Below are 19,278 nucleotides of genomic sequence, written 5' to 3' on the forward strand. Positions count from 1 at the left end.
GGACTCTTTGCTTTTAACAAGGCAACATAACCATTCATGGGAGTGACCCACACCACTGTTCGCCTGTAAAAATAGCTCGTAAAAAAAGATTAAAGGGTGTCTGGATCAGACTTTTTCCGCTCTTAGTCTCTCTAGCCTGCTTGTCAATTAAGCAGAACTGTCCCATACCCACTCCTAATAAAAAGCTTCAGGAAATCAGAAACAGCTCATTTTATTAGCAAAACCTATACAAGTTGTGAACTCTGGCATAATGTTGTCAGTAATTATCTTTTGACAAAAGTATTAGCTACAGCCATTAAAATCTTAAAATCTTAAAGTCTTAAAATACATGAAAACGACTGACCTAATGGAACATAATTGATATCAATAGAGTACAATGTTAGAGTACATTCAGACTACACAAAATACAGCCGAAACAAGATTTCCACGTGAAATTAGGAAATTGAGTTTCTCTAACAGTATGGAAATGTCGCAACTAAAGCATCCGCTCTGCTCTACTATTCAGTGGCCTGGAGTTTGCAGCATGACTGTGCAGTCCATTCTCCATTCACCAACAGATCCAGTGGGGTGCTCTATTCACTCATTCATGTTTCCACCTTCTCCCATAGAAACGCAGAGCTTAGTAAAATACACTGCCTTGCACAGAAATGTAAATTTTGGGGGTCTTTTCGGGTCAGCCGAAAAAATGTAGCTCTGTCTGTGGTTTTTTGGGGATGTTGGGGGCATGTTGGTGGTTTGGGATGTTTGGAATTCACACAAAAAAGGTTGTTTAAAGGAGTGTGATAATGGGAAACCAGTTGGGTTGGGAGGTCGGGCTTTTGCGTTGCCTCCCAGGGGGGGGTTTCGGGGGGCATCCAGTCTTCCAGGAGGGGGTTTAGGGGGGCATCAGAATTCTGCTCACACTTTAGAGCTCTCAAAGCCTGACTCCTGCCAGCTGGAGAACTCCAAGGGTGCCCAGACACAGTCACTCTCCCAGACACACTTTACTGGGCTGATGCAAAATGACACTTACGCAGTTTTCCTATCCACATACACTCTAGCTGACACACACACATTACAGGACACACAAAGCACAGTACATGCTGTAGACACGTGCAAGAGCAACAAACTTAAATTCAACACAAAAACAAACTAAAATCTAAAATCTTCAGTTGAAGCTCAGCAAAATTCAGAATGGTCCATTCATACATGCCAATCAACATGTCTGGCATGAGGAAAGGGGAAAGTAGTTCCATTTATTTGTGATTCTCGATTGGTTGGTGAATGCTGGCCACATCGCCTGTGACGTATTAATGCACCATCCTAGCCATTCACAAGGGCTCCACTAAGTGACAGCACCGATACCCCTGCAATCGCTTTTATTCATTTGTTGACGCTCGATTGGTTGGTGAAAGCTGGCCACTCACCACTGTCTAGTGATTTACTATTAGGCTGATGAATGGCTCTGAGCGATCAATCGATATGTGTGTATTTTGGTATTTGTATCCGGCCTCCAAGACAGACCTATATCTCCTTATCTCTGCCTCTGTCTCTTTGTGCATCCCTCTTCCTCTCCAATTCTCTATTCTCCTAATATTGTGGTTGTATGATGGATTGATTTCTGTATTGAACTGGACTGTATTTGGTATGTGTTGTTTTGTTATTGTGTAAGTATTGTACCAACAAACGAGGCGTTGGTCTAAGTGTGTTTCCCCTGTGTAAATAAAGGTTAAAGAAAAATAAAATGAAATCTTCCTAGTTACTCATTGTTGACATGCTTTTGTCACCTTTTGCGTTTATCTCCCCCTGTCCTATTTTTTCCTCCTCTCATTCTCACCTCCCCCTCATGTCCTTTCTCTCTCTCTCTCTCTCTCTCTCTCTCTCTCTGTCTCTCTCTCTCTCCCTCTCTCTCTCTCTCTCTCCCTCTCTCTCTCTCTCTCTCTCTCACTCTCTCTCTCTCTCTCATAGATTTGAAATGCTCACATCTCTGCTGCTGTGTGCCATCTGTCCCCTCGTCCTACGGGCCTCCTCTACCCCGAACCAAGGCTCAGGTACGTAACAACACCGCCCCCCCCCCACCTCAACCATTTACATTTTAACCATTTAGCAGACGCTTTTATCCAAAGCGACTTACAATTATAGATTACTGGGACACTCTCCTTGCAGTAACTTAGGGGTTAAGTACATACATTACTCAATGGCACACTACTGGTGGTGGTGTTCCCAGGTGGGATTTGAACTCTTGACCTTCTGATGAGTCCAACTCGTTATCCACTCCGCCCACCACTACCCAAGACTAAAACCCCATCTTTTTAATATTGCCTTTAAATGACTAAATAATGAAATTATGATTATATAATGATTGGAGCACTTTGAGCTGCAACGTTTGCATGAAAAGCTCTATACAAATAAAGTTATTATTATTATTATTATTATTACCCCACTACTACCCCAACTACTTGGTGGTTGACATCCATTAGATTAGGGGTGACTGTTGACATCGTGGGGGGGTGGGGGGTGCTCTTTTTAATTCCCTTTCGCTCCCTTGCAGATGCACACGCGTCTGATCTGTCACAGATCAGAATCCCGATGCGCCGGTCACCCTCCTCCTCTCCAGACGACTCGAGACTCCTGCAGGTGACGATCCCTACGTCCCCGGCCGTGTCGGCCATCTTGGGGGACTCCCTCACGCTGCCTTGTCTGGTGTCTCTGTCACACCCGCCCCCGTCCCCCTCCACGCTGGGCCGCCACGCCGTCCTCTCCCTGCCGCGGGTCAAGTGGAGTGTGCTGTCCCACGGGCGCGAGACAGAGATCCTTGTGGCCCGCGGGGACAGGGTGAAGGTCAGCGAGGCCTACAAGGACCGGGCCTCCCTCCTCAATTACGCTTCCTCCCCGGCCGACCTCACCCTCAGGCTGGAGGGCCTGCGCTACAACGACACCGGCTTCTACCGCTGTGAGGTACAACAAGGCCTGGAGGACGCCGACGATGTGGCTCAAGTCAAGGTCAAAGGTGAGAAGAAGAGTAGACTTGACAGTGTTTGAGGTGCGCTTGATATCGCTTTGAGTATACATGTTCGGGACTATTGCTTTGGTTTCATTGTACCAGGCAATGGATCTATCGCTAAGCCACGCCCCAAAATAGAAATTGTCCAATCATATCACAGCAAAAGTCACTACAGGCAGAAAACTCGGACAAACAACTCGCTAATATCTAATGGTGAAAAGCTTCTAGACAAAATATTCTTGTCATCTTTAAAAAACATGTCTATTACTTGCTGTGGTAAATCAGAAATCAGAAATTTGCCAACTACCGCCATTGTAAGTCATTGAATGTCATTCAGTCACGGCCGGTCAGTCAGTCACTGTCAGTGAAGTGTTGTTTGTTTGTCCGAGTTTTCAAAGTGGGTGTGGCTTAGTGATAGGTCCATTAAGTCAAGCACAGCTTGTAAGTATTTAAAAGTACACATTTGACATACACCCAGGTTAAAAATGAATGAGACAAGTCAGCATTCCTATCGCAATAACAACTCAAGAGTGTGTGTATCAATGCATGTGTCTCAGGAGACAGTGAGCCAGTCAGAAGGGATTTTATATTAGTTTACGAGAAACAGAGAGAAACAGTCAACGGCATACGAAACAGACCAAAGACACTGTACCACCGCTCACAGCTCTGTATCTTTATCATGTAATATATACAGTAACAGTACATTCTGCCGAGATAAATTGGTTGTCCTACAGTAGGCACCCAGAAGGTAATGAGTTATGGATCCCCTGACCAGAGCCATTTGTAACCTTATAAATCAGGTATTCTCCCGTGAATGTGGCTACAGGAGCACTTAACCTAAAATAACACCCGAACCCGTGGACCTCTGTGTTAACAGGGGTGGTGTTCCACTACCGCGATGCCTCCAGTCGATACGCCTTCACCTTTGAGCAGGCCAGGCAGGCCTGCGAGGACATCGGGGCTCACATCGCCACGCCGGAGCAGCTCCTGGCAGCGTACACCAGTGGATACGAGCAGTGTGACGCAGGCTGGCTCTCCGACCACTCCGTGAGGTGAGGGGCCAGGCAGGAAGGCAGAGGGCCGCTCTGATACTCACTCCAACCAAGTAGACACTCACTGTTTTTTGGTGGTGGGTGAGAGAGAGGAGGGATGACATGCACGATAGGTCAAACGAGGGACCCTACGATTATGCGGCGTGCACCTTAGTGAGCTACGCCACCCAGGCACCCCCAAGTAGTACAAGAAGTACAGGATAACTGCCGAAATGTTTCAACTGAAAATAATGGAGAATTATTTTCAATTATATAACATGAGCTATTTTTCTCAGTTTCTTCATTTCGGCAGTTACTACACTTTGTCTCCGTAGGGCAGAGTTACACAACACTTTCATGTTATCAATACTCCATGTTATCAATACTCCATGTTATCAATACTCCATGTTATCAATGTTTTATGTACAGACTTGCCTCTGTTCTGCCAATTGGCCAGATCGTCATTGTAAATGAGAATTGGTTCTCAACTGACCTATCTGGTTAAATAAAGGTTAAATAAAATAAAATAAAATCAATACTCCATGCCTCCATGGTATCAATCTCTCTACTCTGTCCTGTGTACAGATACCCCATCCAGATGCCCCGGGAGGGCTGTTTTGGGGACATGGACGGACAGCCGGGAGTGAGGAACTATGGCCTGCTGGACCCTGATGAGCTGTATGATGTGTACTGCTATGTGGAGAACATAGAGGGTAATATAATCATTCAAGACTTGATGATCACATCAGATCAATCAAATCACATCAGATTAATCAAGTTCTTCTGTACCTCTGCATCAACATGGCTACTATAGATTCTTCGGTACCATTAGATACTAGAAAATACCATTGTAGTGTATTTGAGTATTTGTACAATTTGATCAAATGTAGATCAGCAGAACCTGACATCTCTCCCTCTGTATATCTCCAGGGGATGTTTTCCACGGCTCTGTCCCTCAGCGTTTCACCCTATGGGAAGCCAAGGCTTTCTGCCTGGACCAAGGGGCAGAGCTGGCTACTACGGGCCAACTGTATGCAGCCTGGAACGATGGGCTGCACCACTGCAGTCCAGGGTGGCTGGCAGACGGGAGCGTGCGATACCCCATCGTCACCCCCAGGGAGCGCTGCGGCGGGGGAGAGCCTGGCGTCAGGACTGTCTATCGCCATAGCAACCAGACGGGCTTTCCCGAGGCACACACTCGCCATGACACTTACTGCTTTCGAGGTATGTAATCACAAGTAAATGTGATTATTGGGTGTGGTAGATGTCGTATGCTATTTGCCATATTATTAGTAGTTGCATCGAATCACAAGTATAAGTTATCCTCTGACTTGAATGTCATTTGCATCTCACAGGCAACAGCGATGCTCACACAGAATCTCCCCATGATTACCTAGCCACAGAACCGGACAACATAGGGCAGGACATTGTGACCCTGGCTGACCCTCTGGCGTTCAGCCCGAGTGAGGTTACAGAGCGAGAGGGGAGCGAAGCCCAGGGCGCCATCACAGCCATCCCTGTTCCTGCGGAGCTTTACCCAAAGGAGAATGTGGATGTGACGGTTCAGATCCCCACTGTGGTCTATCACCAGGAGCTTCCCTTCCCCATCAACCCCCAGGACGTAGTCACCCCTGCCACATCCATCCCCCAGGACCCACAGTCCACGCAGGATCACTGGGAGCCGGTGCAAAAGGCCCACCACCCAGATTCCTATCAACCTGCCCCGAGGGAGAACCCAGTCTCAAGCTCCCCACTCCCACCCTATCATGAGCCTAATGAAAGCCCAACATCCCATCCGCCTCACATAGAGACGAACTCCGAATCCGGTGATACGACTGAAGCCGCAACTGCTGCTGCTGATGAGGAGGACAACATCGACGACTCTGATCCCCAGCTGCCCATGCCAGAGTCAACTCTTGGAGGATCCGGAGAGCCCTCGTTGGATAGCGACGGTCAGGCCGAGAGCGTGCCAGGGACTGCTACGGAGGCTCCGGCGCCTACCACAGTGCATGAAGACGTGGGCGAGTCTAGGGATCTCCAGCCGACGTCTGAGACTACCTCAGGGAGCAGCGAGCCCTCAGAATCTCAGTACGAGGTCTCATCGGGCAGTCATCTGCGTACAGATAGCACCCCAGACAATGCACAAGAGACTGTGACCCCTGGGTATGATGATGGATCAGGGGTTGATGTCACTTCAAGTGTTACAAGTTACAATACCTCTACAATACCAGAGGTGCACTTGGGAAGTGGAATACCCACACCTCAGGAGGACCACTCCGAAGATGTCCACTTGGACCATGTCACAGAGACAGAGTTGGTTTACCCAGGCGCCTCTGACAACGCTTCGGGAAGGCCCGAGGAGGCCATCGCTGGGGACGTAGAGGAGACGTCTGTGTCTGCCACTTCACCACAGTCCACCATCCAGCCCTCTCACGGGGAGAACACTACACCTGACTACCCCCCAGATAAGGAAGACTCTGTAGAGCAGAGTGCCGATTCACTTCTCCCAGAGGAGCGCACCAAGTCTCATGTGGTCACCGAGATGGTAGAGAGTGGTGGCTCTGCGACTTCTGAGTCAGAACACCTGACGGACATCGACCCCTATCCCATCCCTACCTCTGAGTATGGTAAGTCCACAGAGGATCCCATCTGTACAAACAAGGTCTTAATATTTTTGTTTTATTATGAAATAAATGTTATTGGTCAATGTAAAACTTAAGAGCTTGTGAATGTTTTAACTGAAAGGTACACACATTTGAAAGCAGCGTCAAAAAAGTTTAGCCTTGTCCATCTGTATGAGCTACACTTACAGTACTGTATGTTTAAACTAATATATTGTCCATTTCCTGGCAGCCTATGATCCCACTCAAGAGCACTCTGGTGTAACTTTACCTGACTCATCCACCCCGGTTGACCATGTTGAGGAGGAGGCAAGTACCTCAGTGACGTCACTACCAGAGGTTCCCATCACCTCCGCGGACCAGGATGAGCATACTGACCAGGGCTCAGCTCCAACCGACGAGGTCATCACAGTCAGCTATGATACCGGTTCCAGTGAAGCGTCCGGGGTCCACGAGGGAACCCTCGAAGAGAACCATCCTGTCACCCTCTTGACCTCCCCCATGCCAGTAACCGTGTCTCCCTCCTCTGTGGAGGTAGAGGCCAGCTCCCCCAGGGAGTTCATAACCCTTATCCCCGAAACCAGTGTCCCATCTGGGTTTGACCCCTTGGAGGAAGTGATTGAGAAGGTGGAGCAGGAGGGGTTGGGTGAAAGCCCAGAAGTGCTCTACACTACAACCGCTTCTGGCCAGGATGGCGGTGGACAGGAGGGGAGTGGACAGGACGGCAGTGGCCAGGACGGCAGTGGCCAAGATGGCAGCGGTCAGGACGGCAGCGGTCAGGAGGGCAGTGGACAAGACGGAGGAGAGTCAGGCTCTGACGAGGATCATTCTGAATCTGCGGAAGGATCAGGACAATCCTCTGGAGAAGACTCAGCGGTCATCAAAGCAGACACCCTGTACACAAATGACACTGTCACACCGATCAATGGCACCGACGAAACCCCCGAGATCGAGTCTGGCACGGATGCACCCTCTGCTGACACAGAGGTCACGCTGCTCCCCGACCAGTCCCTGACCCCCAGCTGGGAGACACTGCTGCCCTCCCCCACCGTACCCCAGGAGTCCCGTACAGATCTGGAATACAGCGGGTCGCCCCCCAGCCCCACTGACGATCCTGAATTCACCTCCGGTGAACTGGATACCACCCCACCATCGGCCACAACAACCGAGTACCCCACTGTGTTCCCATCCACCGAAGAGCCTGAGGGGACCCCAAGCCTGCCCCCCACCACGACTACAGAGGACTACGATGATCTGACCACGACAGCCGCAACCCTGTATCCAGAGGATATTGAGGAGGAGGAGGAGGAGGTGGAGGAGGAACTGACGACCACTCCTGCTCCAGCGCCAACTGCTGGAAGATCATCAGTAGTAAGATATGGGAGCATTTCAGGTAACGTTCGACCCGACTCAAACTTGCTAAATGCTGTATGAAAACACAATTCTTGAAGGGATGATTTACTGCTAAGCAACAGAAGAGTTGTCAACCCTATACCTCACCTTTATCTACCCGTTTGACTCTGTTTTGTTTCTTTGTCGTTCTCATGCTTTTCCCCCGTTTTGCTTAGACATTCAAAAAGATGGAAAACAGCATTCACGTGGCTGTCAGAGCAGTTACATCCACTGACAACTCAGTAAATGAAAGGCATTATCATCTGAGGGTATTTCTGTTGGAAGTGAACACACAGCAGGGGAGCTCTCTGCCTGTTCATAGTGGCATACATTCCTCAAGCATTGGCAGAGTTTGTATGACTAGCATTATGGCTGTCTCTTAAAATGTCAACGTGAGATAAACAGACAACTGTTTGTTGTATTGTATGACATGAAAATACAGAGCCGAATGTGTTTTATTCATATTCATATTCACTCTTCAGATGTACTCTATATTCAGGGCTTTGGCAGGAGACAAGCATCTCTTATGGGCTACCCTCAGATCAGGAAACCAAGAGCATTATCAGTGATGTGATGGCTCCCTCTGGTGGCAGACATTGAAACGTTGCACAGTGGAGGCAGAAATCAGAGGACAGGCTCATTGTAATGCATGGGATGCATGTTTGATACCATTCCTTATTCCGCTCCATGCATTACAATGGGCCTGTCCTTCAATTTCTGCCTTCACCTGCCTCCTCTCTTGTTGAGGTAGACTAAGTGCCAAAGCACAGTGCAGGAAATACAACGCTGCTTTTGACGATTTACATGGAGTTGCAGTCTTACATTAATGCAACCTCCCACCTCTGTGTCTCAGATGCCTGCCTGGTGAACCCCTGTTTGAACGGGGGAACGTGTGTGGACAGCGGGTCATCAAGCGGGTGCCTTTGCCTGCCTGGCTACGGAGGAGACAAGTGTCAGACAGGTAACTCTCGGTTTCCATGTTAATCATTTAGCAGACGCTTTTGTCCAAAGCTACTTACAATTAGAGATTACAGGGACAGCATCCCTGGTGTAATTTAGGACTAAGTGCCTTACTCAATGGCACACTAGTGGTGGTGAACCCATGACCTTCTGGACACCAGTCCAACTTACTATCCACTGGGTGGCGCCACCACTACCCCCAGTTTCAAACACATTAACTGGTCACAATCACATCAAATACATATTCCATTACAAAAGATTGAGAGGAGATAATGTGGAGATACATACTCTTCTTATTGACATTATTTCGGTTTATCTTTTGCCATCTTGATTAGGTAGGGGTCAGTGGAGGCTGGTGGAGGTAGAAATCGGAGGATGGACTCATTGGAACGGATTCCATTCCATGCATTACAATGAGCCCATCCTCCGATTTCTGCCTCCACCAGCCTCCACCTGGTTGGTATTAACGTCTGTAAAGTGCAAATTCTACGGCAATAAAAAAAATTCTGGGCCAACAAAATGTGAACTCTCTTCTTCTTCTGCATGTTGTTTCTCCTGCTGTGTGGGTCTCACCTCTCCCTCTCCGTGTTGGTCAGACGTGGAGGCGTGTGAGCCCGGGTGGGAGAAGTTCCAGGGCTTCTGTTACCGTCACTTCATCAAGCGTCAGGGCTGGGAGGTTGCCGAGCAACACTGTCGTATGTGTGGGGGTCACCTGGTGTCCGTCATGACCCCGGAAGAGCAGGAGTACATCAACGGTACCACTTCCCGTTGTTTGTTCTTTAAAAAAAAAAATACTTAAAAAAAGAAAGAAATACAAATCTTAACTATTTTTTTAGCTTTTAGTTTGAGTGAATTTTGTAAGATGACTCGTTTTTATTTTTCACTTATTAATTGTTGTTTTATCTCATGTTTTATGTAAAGAACTATGAGTCTGCATTAAGTTGTATGAATATGTGCTATACAAATTAATTTGCCTTGCCTTGCATAGAACTGAAAACATGTCCTGTGTGTGAAAGACTGGAGGAGGTAGAAATCGGAGGACAGGCTCATTGTAATGCAGGTGATGAACTGAGGAATGGTAATATTTATTAAACATGTCGCTTCATATCATTACTCATTTCATTCCATGTGTGACAATGAGCCCGTCCTCCGATTTCCACCTCCACCAGGCTCCCCTGCTCTGCATACATTGCTTCATTCAAAGTCACAGCCAGTGGGTAGTTATAAAGGTGTAACGGTTTAGTATTTGGACTGATTTTGGACTGAGTTTGATTTAACTTCATAGCTTTACATCATGTGAGTTAAGGTAAAGACAAGCAAATTAACTCACAGGCCTACACTGAACACTGAACTGAGACGACCCCTCAATAACCACCTTAATCTGTGAGGAATATTTTGTAAAGAATTACAGTAAATGTTTGTGTAAATTACAGTGTTTGTTTAAAAAGTACACTGCTGGTGGTTGTGTGGTCCAGCGAAGACCAACATAGACTTCTTTCATGTCTAACCTGCCATTCATTTAGTTTACCATGAAACATGGAGGGCCATTGATGTCTGTGTTGGTGTTGTGTCTGGAAATATAGAGGTGATGATTATCTAGCATTCCTCAGGTTTTCTCATGGCTTCTAGTCTTGCACTATCTTACACCAAAGTGTAAGCAAGCCAGTGTTTTGAACTGTCAAAAAAGTGCATCTGGGGCGCTTAGTGGCAGAGCACACTAAAGTGCATCCCACATAACCACTAGGTTTCTGGTTTCTATTCCAACCCTCTTAACCCGTTTATCCTGCATGTCATCCCTCCTCTCTCTCTCTCTCTCACCCATCCTTCCTGTCAATCTCTACTGTCTCTACCCCAATAAAGCAGAAATGCTCTAAAAAACATAAAGACAAAGGAAAAAAGGTACATCTGTCACAATTGTTGATCCTGTTCGCTCGTGTTTATGTGTGCGGATTAGGAGTCAGTATCACAGGGATACAACTCTCTCTCTCTCTCTCTCTCTCTCTTTAGATAAATACAGAGAGTACCAGTGGACCGGACTGAATGACAGAACCATCGAGGGAGACTTCCGCTGGTCTGACGGGAACCCTCTGGTGAGTCTGTACTACAGTTAAATTAAACCAGGTCAATTGTCTAAATAAGTTAAACGTTTACATGGTGTGCCGGTTGTCTAGCTACAGAATCTCCTCGATGTTTCGTATGACCTGATGGAAAAATAACCACTCCACTCTCACTGTAAAACATATTATTGACATTGGAAGAGCACCAACTCCTCCGCTGCATGTTTACCTCTTCCCAGCTGTATGTGAACCAGGGGAGGCCGGAGGAGGTAGAAGTCGGAGGACGGGACCCCCTTCCTCATTCCATCCCATGCCTTACAATAAGCCCGTCCTCCGATTTCTACCTCCACCGGCCTCCCCTGATGTGAACCATAACAGTGCTGAAGGACTTACTCGCTGCATCCACCCCCCCAACCCCTCCCTCTCTCTTTCGCTGCCAGCTGTATGAGAACTGGTACCGGGGCCAGCCTGACAGCTACTTCCTGTCTGGGGAGGACTGTGTGGTGATGGTTTGGCACGACGGCGGCCGCTGGAGCGATGTGCCCTGCAACTACCACCTCTCCTACACCTGCAAGAAGGGCATCTGTGAGTAGCCGACACCGCTACAGCATGGAACCAGATTGTCGTAGCACAGGATGTAGTCCATATCTACTAACATTAGTCCATATCTACTAACATTAGTCCATATCTACTAACATTAGTCCATATCGACTCACGTTAGTCCATATCGGCTCACGTTAGTCCATATCGGCTCACGTTAGTCCATATCTACTAACACTAGTCCATATCTACTAACATTAGTCCATATCTACTAACATTAGTCCATATCTAATCACATTAGTCCATATCGGCTCACGTTAGTCCATATCTACTAACACTAGTCCATATCTACTAACATTAGTCCATATCTACTAACATTAGTCCATATCTAATCACATTAGTCCATATCGGCTCACGTTAGTCCATATCTACTAACACTAGTCCATATATCCTAACATTAGTCCATATCTACTCACATTAATCCATATCTACTAACATTAGTCCATATCTACTAACATTAATCCATATCTACTCATGTTAGTCCATATCTAATCACATTAATCCATATCTACTAACATTAGTCCATATCTATTCACATTAATCCATATCTACTAACTTTAGTCCATATCTACTAACATTAATCCATATCTACTAACATTAATCCATATCTACTCACATTAATCCTTATAAGCTCACAGCACGGTTTTAATGTTTGTGGTCCCCACATCCTCTGTGTCGTCGGCTAGCTTCCTGCGGCCAGCCTCCCGTGGTCACCAACGCCAAGATGTTCGGTAAGGACCGTCTGCGTTACGAGACCCACTCCAAGGTGCGCTATTACTGCGTGGAGGGCTTCCTCCAGAGGCAGAACCCCATCATCAAGTGTCTGGCCAACGGCCAGTGGGAGGAGCCTCTCATCACGTGTACCCCATGTAAGGACCGAGGCCTTCATTCTGTCAGTCGGTAGAGTTGTCTCTTTGGAATGTATTCATTAAAAAATTCAAATTCAGCCCTTGAGCCTAATGTTAGGTACCGGTAACTGTATGACGTGTCTCATGATCCTTGTATGATGCTTGTGTAGGCCTACGTGTATGTGTGTTATGCTGTAAATACTGTTGTTACCACAACATGTCACAGTGATACGTATCGTCCCTGTTATGTCTTCCTCCAGCTTTGGCCCACTCCGCCGAGGGAGAGCAGGTCACAACGCCTCCGTACCAGAACGAGGAGGTGGTTGTAGTGGACTCAGCCACAGAAAAAGCCACTCCACAATTTTGGGACATTAAGTGGAACTTCTAAATGTGTATCAACCCTAATAAAGCCGCTTCCCTTCCCCAGGTATCCTGTGTTCAACTCAAAGACTGTCCAACTTTGTCCCACCAACAAGTTAAAGAAATGTCACTACATTCCTGTCACCAGCTCTTTCCAGAATAAACCCGTTTAGAACATCGACAGACTTTGATATTACTCTGGCCCAGAGGTGATCACACTTACTATAAGAGGTCATCCCATGAGAGACCACGAATAAAGGAATTGGACCAAGCTTGCACAACATGTAATTTTAATGAGCTTAAAAGCTAAATAATGTCCCATCAAAATGGGTTGATTGACCATATGAGATTGTTGACAAGTGAAGTAGCTAAGATACGATGTTTACCTGTGTTATGACAATGTTGGATTACTATTGTATTTGACTGCTAGCGACATATTTGTACATGTTTATAACAGTATTAAGTATGTTTTTTTTCATGGAGAGTTTAAAAGTGCAACCCAAATCACAACCTCAGCTGGTCTGACATTACCTGACGCCACTTTCCCCACGACACTCTCTTCCCTGAAGATAGAAGTTATGATTCAGACTTTTGTATTATTTTGTATCAGACATTTCCCAACATTTCCCAATTGTTCAATCCTCATCTTCTCAATATCCACAGTCCAGAACTATATCCTTCCTATTTGGTGCTTTGTTTTATCAGGTGTCTTGCAGACTTTGGACTATGGTTAGAATTCAGACAAGATCTTTTTGTGAAGTACTTGGTTTGAAATGACCATCATTTAGAGTGTGTTACCTTTATACTATCATAGAAAATGAATCACTAAGATACTAGGAAAACATGTGAAAATGTAAACAATCGTATTTAATTTGTAAGTTTTAATACTGTGGCTAATGTATAAATAACGCATCTATGACGTCCTTGTCTTAGAGTACAGTGAAAGCACTATGTTGGTAGTGTAACAATAATCAAGTAAGTGTTAATCCCATGTATGACTGCACAATTACATAAGGAAAATTGTTATGAAAAATAAAAAGTCATTGTAAAACTAATGCAGTAAGAGATGGATCCAATAAAAAAAACACCAATAAAACTTAATTTTGCGATGTCGTCTGAGTTTTTGGATTAGATTTTTTAAGAGCAACAAATTGATATACAATACCGGGAAATAGTACAATCTGTATACATGAAGAATATAAATCAGTATCGGGTGCCTTTTTATTTACAGTATGTGATTATGATAATGTCCTTGACAAGTAGTCCATTGTCATGCCAGACTGAAAACAACTCTATTCCACTGAGTCATCTTATGTTGACATTCCTTGTTGCAATAAGCTCTGAACAGAAGCAGTGTTTTGTTGGGCTGTCCTATGTCTTACGTTCTCTACCTTTTGTAGGCCCACCTGTATCTGCGAGGCTGAAATTGTTAGGGTGGTACTGGAACTTGTAGTCTATGTGGAGGCACTTTGTAGTCCTCTGCATCTTTGGATCTGAGGAATCTGAAGCTCTATAAAGCTTGAAGAAGCAGACTCCACACATGCTTCTAGTCTCCCGGGAGGCTACCTGTAGCAGTAGGCCCCATAGAGGCTCTGGATCCTGTTGGGGAACCCAAAAGAGCGCACCCCTGGCGCGGACAGATCTCCACAGCGCTCTCTCGGGGTGGTGATGGGGAATCGCACGCTGCCGTCCTGCAACCAGCCCCCGTCGCATCGGTCGTAGCCCAGGAAATGCCAGGCGGAATAGAGCTGGCCAACTAGAGCTAACTCTGCTCCCTCACCCCTACAGGACTGTGAAGCCGCCCCAAATGAGAAGGGCCCCCCGATGAAGAACACAGAGCCTGCGAAAGAAGAAAGGGTTAACTCTCTATTCACAGGTGACAAAATAATGATAATAATATACGCCTTTTAGCTAACACTTTTATCCAACTTACATTGCAGTGAGTGCATACATTTGTCTGTATATATGGTCCCAACGGGAATCAAACCCACAACCTAAGCATTGTTAGCACCATGCTGTAACAACTGAGCCCCAGAGAACCACAAAAGACTAGAGATGGTAATCCAGGAGGAATGCAACATGTCACATGACGTTTAATCAATGAGGCATTTACAACTTCTTAATTAGAATTTGAATGTCTTTGTTGATTAGTGCCAACCTCATAGGAGCCAACGGACCCCCATGTGGATCCGAAGTGATATAAAGAATTTACCTCGATCAATTCTCTTCATCGATATCACATTTTTCATATTCACTTAGCATGCTATACGATGCCACCATTTTTTTCCAGAGACGGTAAACACGGCCTAAGTCACATCCAGTTTTCTCCAACTGGAGAATGTGTCATGTCCGGTTTCAACGCCGAATTTCCATACCATTGGTCGGCCAACCCAAAAAAATCCCCCCCCCCCCCCCCCCCAAAAAAAAAAAAAATCTGATGCATGAGAAAGGTCAAAGGTCAAAGATGGTGCCAAAATATCTCCAAATGGCCTAAACATATAGGTGTCCGCCTAAACATACCTGTACTAAAACAGGTACAAAGTTGCATTTGCTCACATTACTAGCATCGACTTTGGCACAAGTACTAATAAGACCCTGGAGTACTGATTCCTAGATGATTTGGGCTTCGTTATCAGGTTTCCAAGGTGATATTCACTGTAAAAGCTGTTGTTTTTTTAGGCGGAGACTGAATTTGAAGATGTTTTATAATGTTCTAGCTCTATTTGCTCTGACACAGTAATATATATTTTGATTCTGACACTTCTACAGCCACCCCACAGGTGTTAGCTTTCATTTGATAACAATATCATTATGAAGGCCCTTGTGATTGTGGAGATATTCTATATTCACTGTGGGCATGTCATTTCGAGCAGAAAACCAGAAAAATGAGGTGGATAAGATCAGGTTCCTGTCAATTTAGAACATCAATGTCCCGCCCACATTTGGCTGCTCATCGTTAACACAGTAACGCTGCCAGTGTCATTAGGTACGCCCTTGGGTATAAACAGGGCCGGTCCTAGGCATAGGCGAACTAGGCGGGCCAAATGCCCCCCTTTTTTTTTTTTTTTTTACATTTCAATAATTTTGTCTCTATGACTTTCATGTCTCTATGAAAATATGTCTCAGCCTACTGTCTATTTTTGTCTTGAAACCATTGTTTTTACTGTTGAATGTGTGGGTGGTGATGAGGCAGTTCTGGTGGCTTAATGTGGTGGTGGTGGTGGCGCCCCTAAAACATATATTATTATTTTTTTTGGGGGGGGGGGCATCAAATCATACTCTCGCCTAGGGCACCTAAATGCCTAGGACCGGCCCTGGGTATAATGTACATGATCTGGCAACTGACACTAGTAGGAAACAAACACTGAATATACTGTTAGGCAAAGGCATTAGAAGTCTTTGGCTGTATCATTGAGCTACTGAATCTGAAATGCACTAATGAATTTCCTGTTAGTCTATTTCTATTTCAGTACATGATGGCAATGCACCCAATCCACTCTCTGTATCTCTGTGGTATGCGCCGGTATACCCACTCGCTTGTATACTTTTCCAGTGACATTTCCGATTTTCCGACTCCAGCAGATGTTTCCCACAGATGAACTTGTTTACAGCGTGTCCAAACAACTACTTTAATTGTTCCCGTCTTCTCTAGAGTCTAGACCAATAGAGAGCACACTCCTACATCTCCAAAGGTCATCCTGTCACTGTGGATAATTAACTCTCAATAAACACAATGACCACCCTGAACAGAGGATCAGCTGTCACACTTATCTACACTGTGACAAAATCTATTTGAATGGATGATATATGTTGCTTTTTGGTCGTGTTTCATCACCCAGTCGCAGCATTCCATAATGCCTTTTATTCTGATATCGAACTGGTATAGACATAGAACTGATAGCGTGTTTGGACCCTGGAAGATGACTAACAGATTAAATATTCACATGTTACTAACAACAGCCTGGTGCAGTATATAGGCGTGATTTAGGCTCATCTGTTATCTCTTTTATTCGTTGTTTAACAACTGAAATGACAGTTTCACAGCGGTGCAGAGCTCAGATTATAAATAATTGAGATACTGTATAGTACAACTCCTGAGTGTCAGAAACACAAAACCAGAAACACGGTGGTCAATCAGGTGACCTGGGGTGGCGCTTAGGTGGCATAGCGGACAAAGCGTTGACCATGTAACCGCAGAGTTCCCGGTTCGATTCCGGCTGCGGACATATCCTGCATGTCATCCCTTCTCTCTCTCTCTCACCCATCCTTCCTGTCTAAATCTCTACTGTATCTGTCAATAAAATTACTTTAAAAAAAAGAAATCAGCTGACCTGTGGTTTTGGAGGTGAAGCAGAAGGCATCAAAGTGGTCCCTGGTCTTGTCCTTGGGCCCGTAGCTGCGAATGCCCGGCAGCAGCTCTCCTCCGCAGGCAGGACGCGGGTGCAGGATGGGGTAGTGGACCGTCCCGTCGTTGAGCCATCCTGCGTTGCACCAATCCAGACCCTCTGTCCAGGCTACAGAGAGGGGGACATGTAGCTTAATTAGCCTTTTGAAACATTAACTTCACTTGTCATTAGAACAGGCTGACAACCATGTTGAATACCTCTGTAAAGCTGCTTGAAAGAGGCCAAGGTGCCGTCCTGTTCAGCACAGATCTCTTGAGCCTCCTGGTAAGTGAATTTGTAACGGCCTTGTTTGCTCTGATATGGAAACACCACCCCTGAAATTTAAAAAGAAGTTGCCTGATTTTATATGGATGATCAGATGCCAAAATATCCCAAACGTTCATGCTTTGTTATAACCTGAAACATATCTCGTAGACATTCCTCCTGCATGCCAACTAAAATGTCAGAATTGAAACGTACACATAAGAGTTCAGTCATCCTTTACCTTCTATCCTCAATGTAATGGTGACGCTCTCGTCCTCGACTCCGTTGATCAGTTCACAGCGGTATCTGCCGTCGTCCTCCAGTTCCAGGTTGCTGAGTCGTAGCGAAGCGTCCATGGCGTGGGCCTTACGGAGCGAGGCTCGTGGCCCGAGCAGGCCATAAGGTTTTTGGGCATGACCGTTCGATATCATGACGATGTTTTCAGGACCATGGTGATGTGGCTCCAGTTTGGTCCACTTGACTTTGTAATGGGAAGGTTTGGATCTCAGGACACATGGTAGGGTGACGTTTCCTCCACGCCGGCCGCTTACGTCGGCATAAACAGGTGGCTCAAGCAGATATTTTAGTTTCTTCTCCACTGTGGGAATGTAGAAGTATTCAGTTAATACAGTCATATTCCCTATAAGATTAATGCCAGTTTATACTGTCGTTTTCCAATGAGAACATGATACATTGTTATAATGCGCTTTTGTTTATAGTCACCATTCAGTAATGTCAATGGCCTATAAGTTTTAAGGTTGTGAAGATCCAAGAAAAATATATATGTACATTTTTTCAGATGCATCTAACACAATCACTCCCAAACTATAATGAACTGTATAACCCTCCAAAACTAAAAATATAGACATACCTTGTCTGTTTGGGAGATATATAGCCGATGTCCAAGTGAAACAACTTGCAGTTAATACCAAAAGAGCAACGGCGTTCATAATGAAAGGAGTCACTCGCCCTATCACTGCAATAGAATGACAGGGTCATCTTAGACAGAATGGTGGACTCTACCAACAACGACAACATCAGCAGCTCTATAGACTAACTGTACAACAGAAGGGAAATGCAAAAGCTCTAACCTGATTTAGTGATGATGATGAGATGCAGATTTCTGTTTTCTTTCTGAGAGAGTGGTGACTCACCAATGAGGGTGTCTTTCACCCAAACATGACGCTTTCCTGTTCCTGTCAGATAGAGCAATTAAAGCTCTGAAACAATTACTCTCAATGACCGTTAAAGAGGGAAACAATATCTCCCCCTTTCTTTCTCTCTCAGTCTCACTCTGACACTCCAATATACCTCTCCCTCTCCGGCTCCCCCTGTATTCGGTTCTGCTCTCCCCCTCTTTCTCTCTCTCTCTCTTTCTCTCTCTCTCTCACTGTCTCTCTCTCTCACTGTCTCTCTCTCTCTCTCTCTCTTACTGTCTCTCCCTGTGTGTGTGTCTCTCTCTCTCTCCCTCTCTTTCAGATCAGTGCTCATACTGTATGACCCAGCATGTTAACAGGACAGTGTTTACAGGGCGGTTGGCCTCTCTGTTCCAGATGTTAATGAGGATGTGACAGCCTGCCATTGTGTCTCTCAGTGCCCCCCTCCCTTGCTTGTCAATATGGGGGCTGTTTTTGTAGGATTTGAGTGAGCCATGTCTATTGTACACTTGCTATTTCATTCTCTATGCTGAACACTCATGTCTGTGTGTTGTTGATTTGTGTTTATCTGGGATACACAGCGAGAGAGAGAGAGAGAGAGGTAGTGAGAGAGAGAGAGG

At 45.7% G+C, this 19,278-nt stretch overlaps 2 protein-coding genes across 2 annotated transcripts; one reads left to right on the forward strand and one right to left on the reverse strand.

Moving 5' to 3' along the window:
• Positions 1–1,954: 1,954 nt before the first annotated feature.
• Positions 1,955–12,880, forward strand: bcan (brevican; the record flags this gene model as incomplete). The annotated part of the gene is made up of 13 exons (XM_080541149.1): positions 1,955–2,030; positions 2,597–2,989; positions 3,861–4,035; positions 4,600–4,727; positions 4,945–5,238; positions 5,370–6,641; positions 6,868–8,006; positions 8,844–8,988; positions 9,584–9,742; positions 10,995–11,077; positions 11,485–11,629; positions 12,331–12,513; positions 12,753–12,880. The coding sequence occupies 13 exons, from the start codon at positions 1,955–1,957 to the stop codon at positions 12,878–12,880; spliced, it is 4,320 nt and encodes a 1,439-aa protein (XP_080397275.1).
• Positions 12,881–14,414: 1,534 nt separating this feature from the next.
• On the reverse strand, positions 14,415–18,451 carry hapln2 (hyaluronan and proteoglycan link protein 2; the record flags this gene model as incomplete). Its single annotated transcript, XM_080540411.1, has 5 exons — positions 14,415–14,692; positions 17,184–17,366; positions 17,456–17,572; positions 17,743–18,099; positions 18,373–18,451. The coding sequence occupies 5 exons, from the start codon at positions 18,449–18,451 to the stop codon at positions 14,415–14,417; spliced, it is 1,014 nt and encodes a 337-aa protein (XP_080396537.1).
• Between the last annotated feature and the right edge of the window lie 827 nt (positions 18,452–19,278).

The sequence above is a fragment of the Nansenia antarctica genome (assembly GCF_963989245.1).
Source record: "Nansenia antarctica genome assembly, chromosome: 10".
Classification (NCBI taxonomy): domain Eukaryota; kingdom Metazoa; phylum Chordata; class Actinopteri; order Argentiniformes; family Microstomatidae; genus Nansenia; species Nansenia antarctica.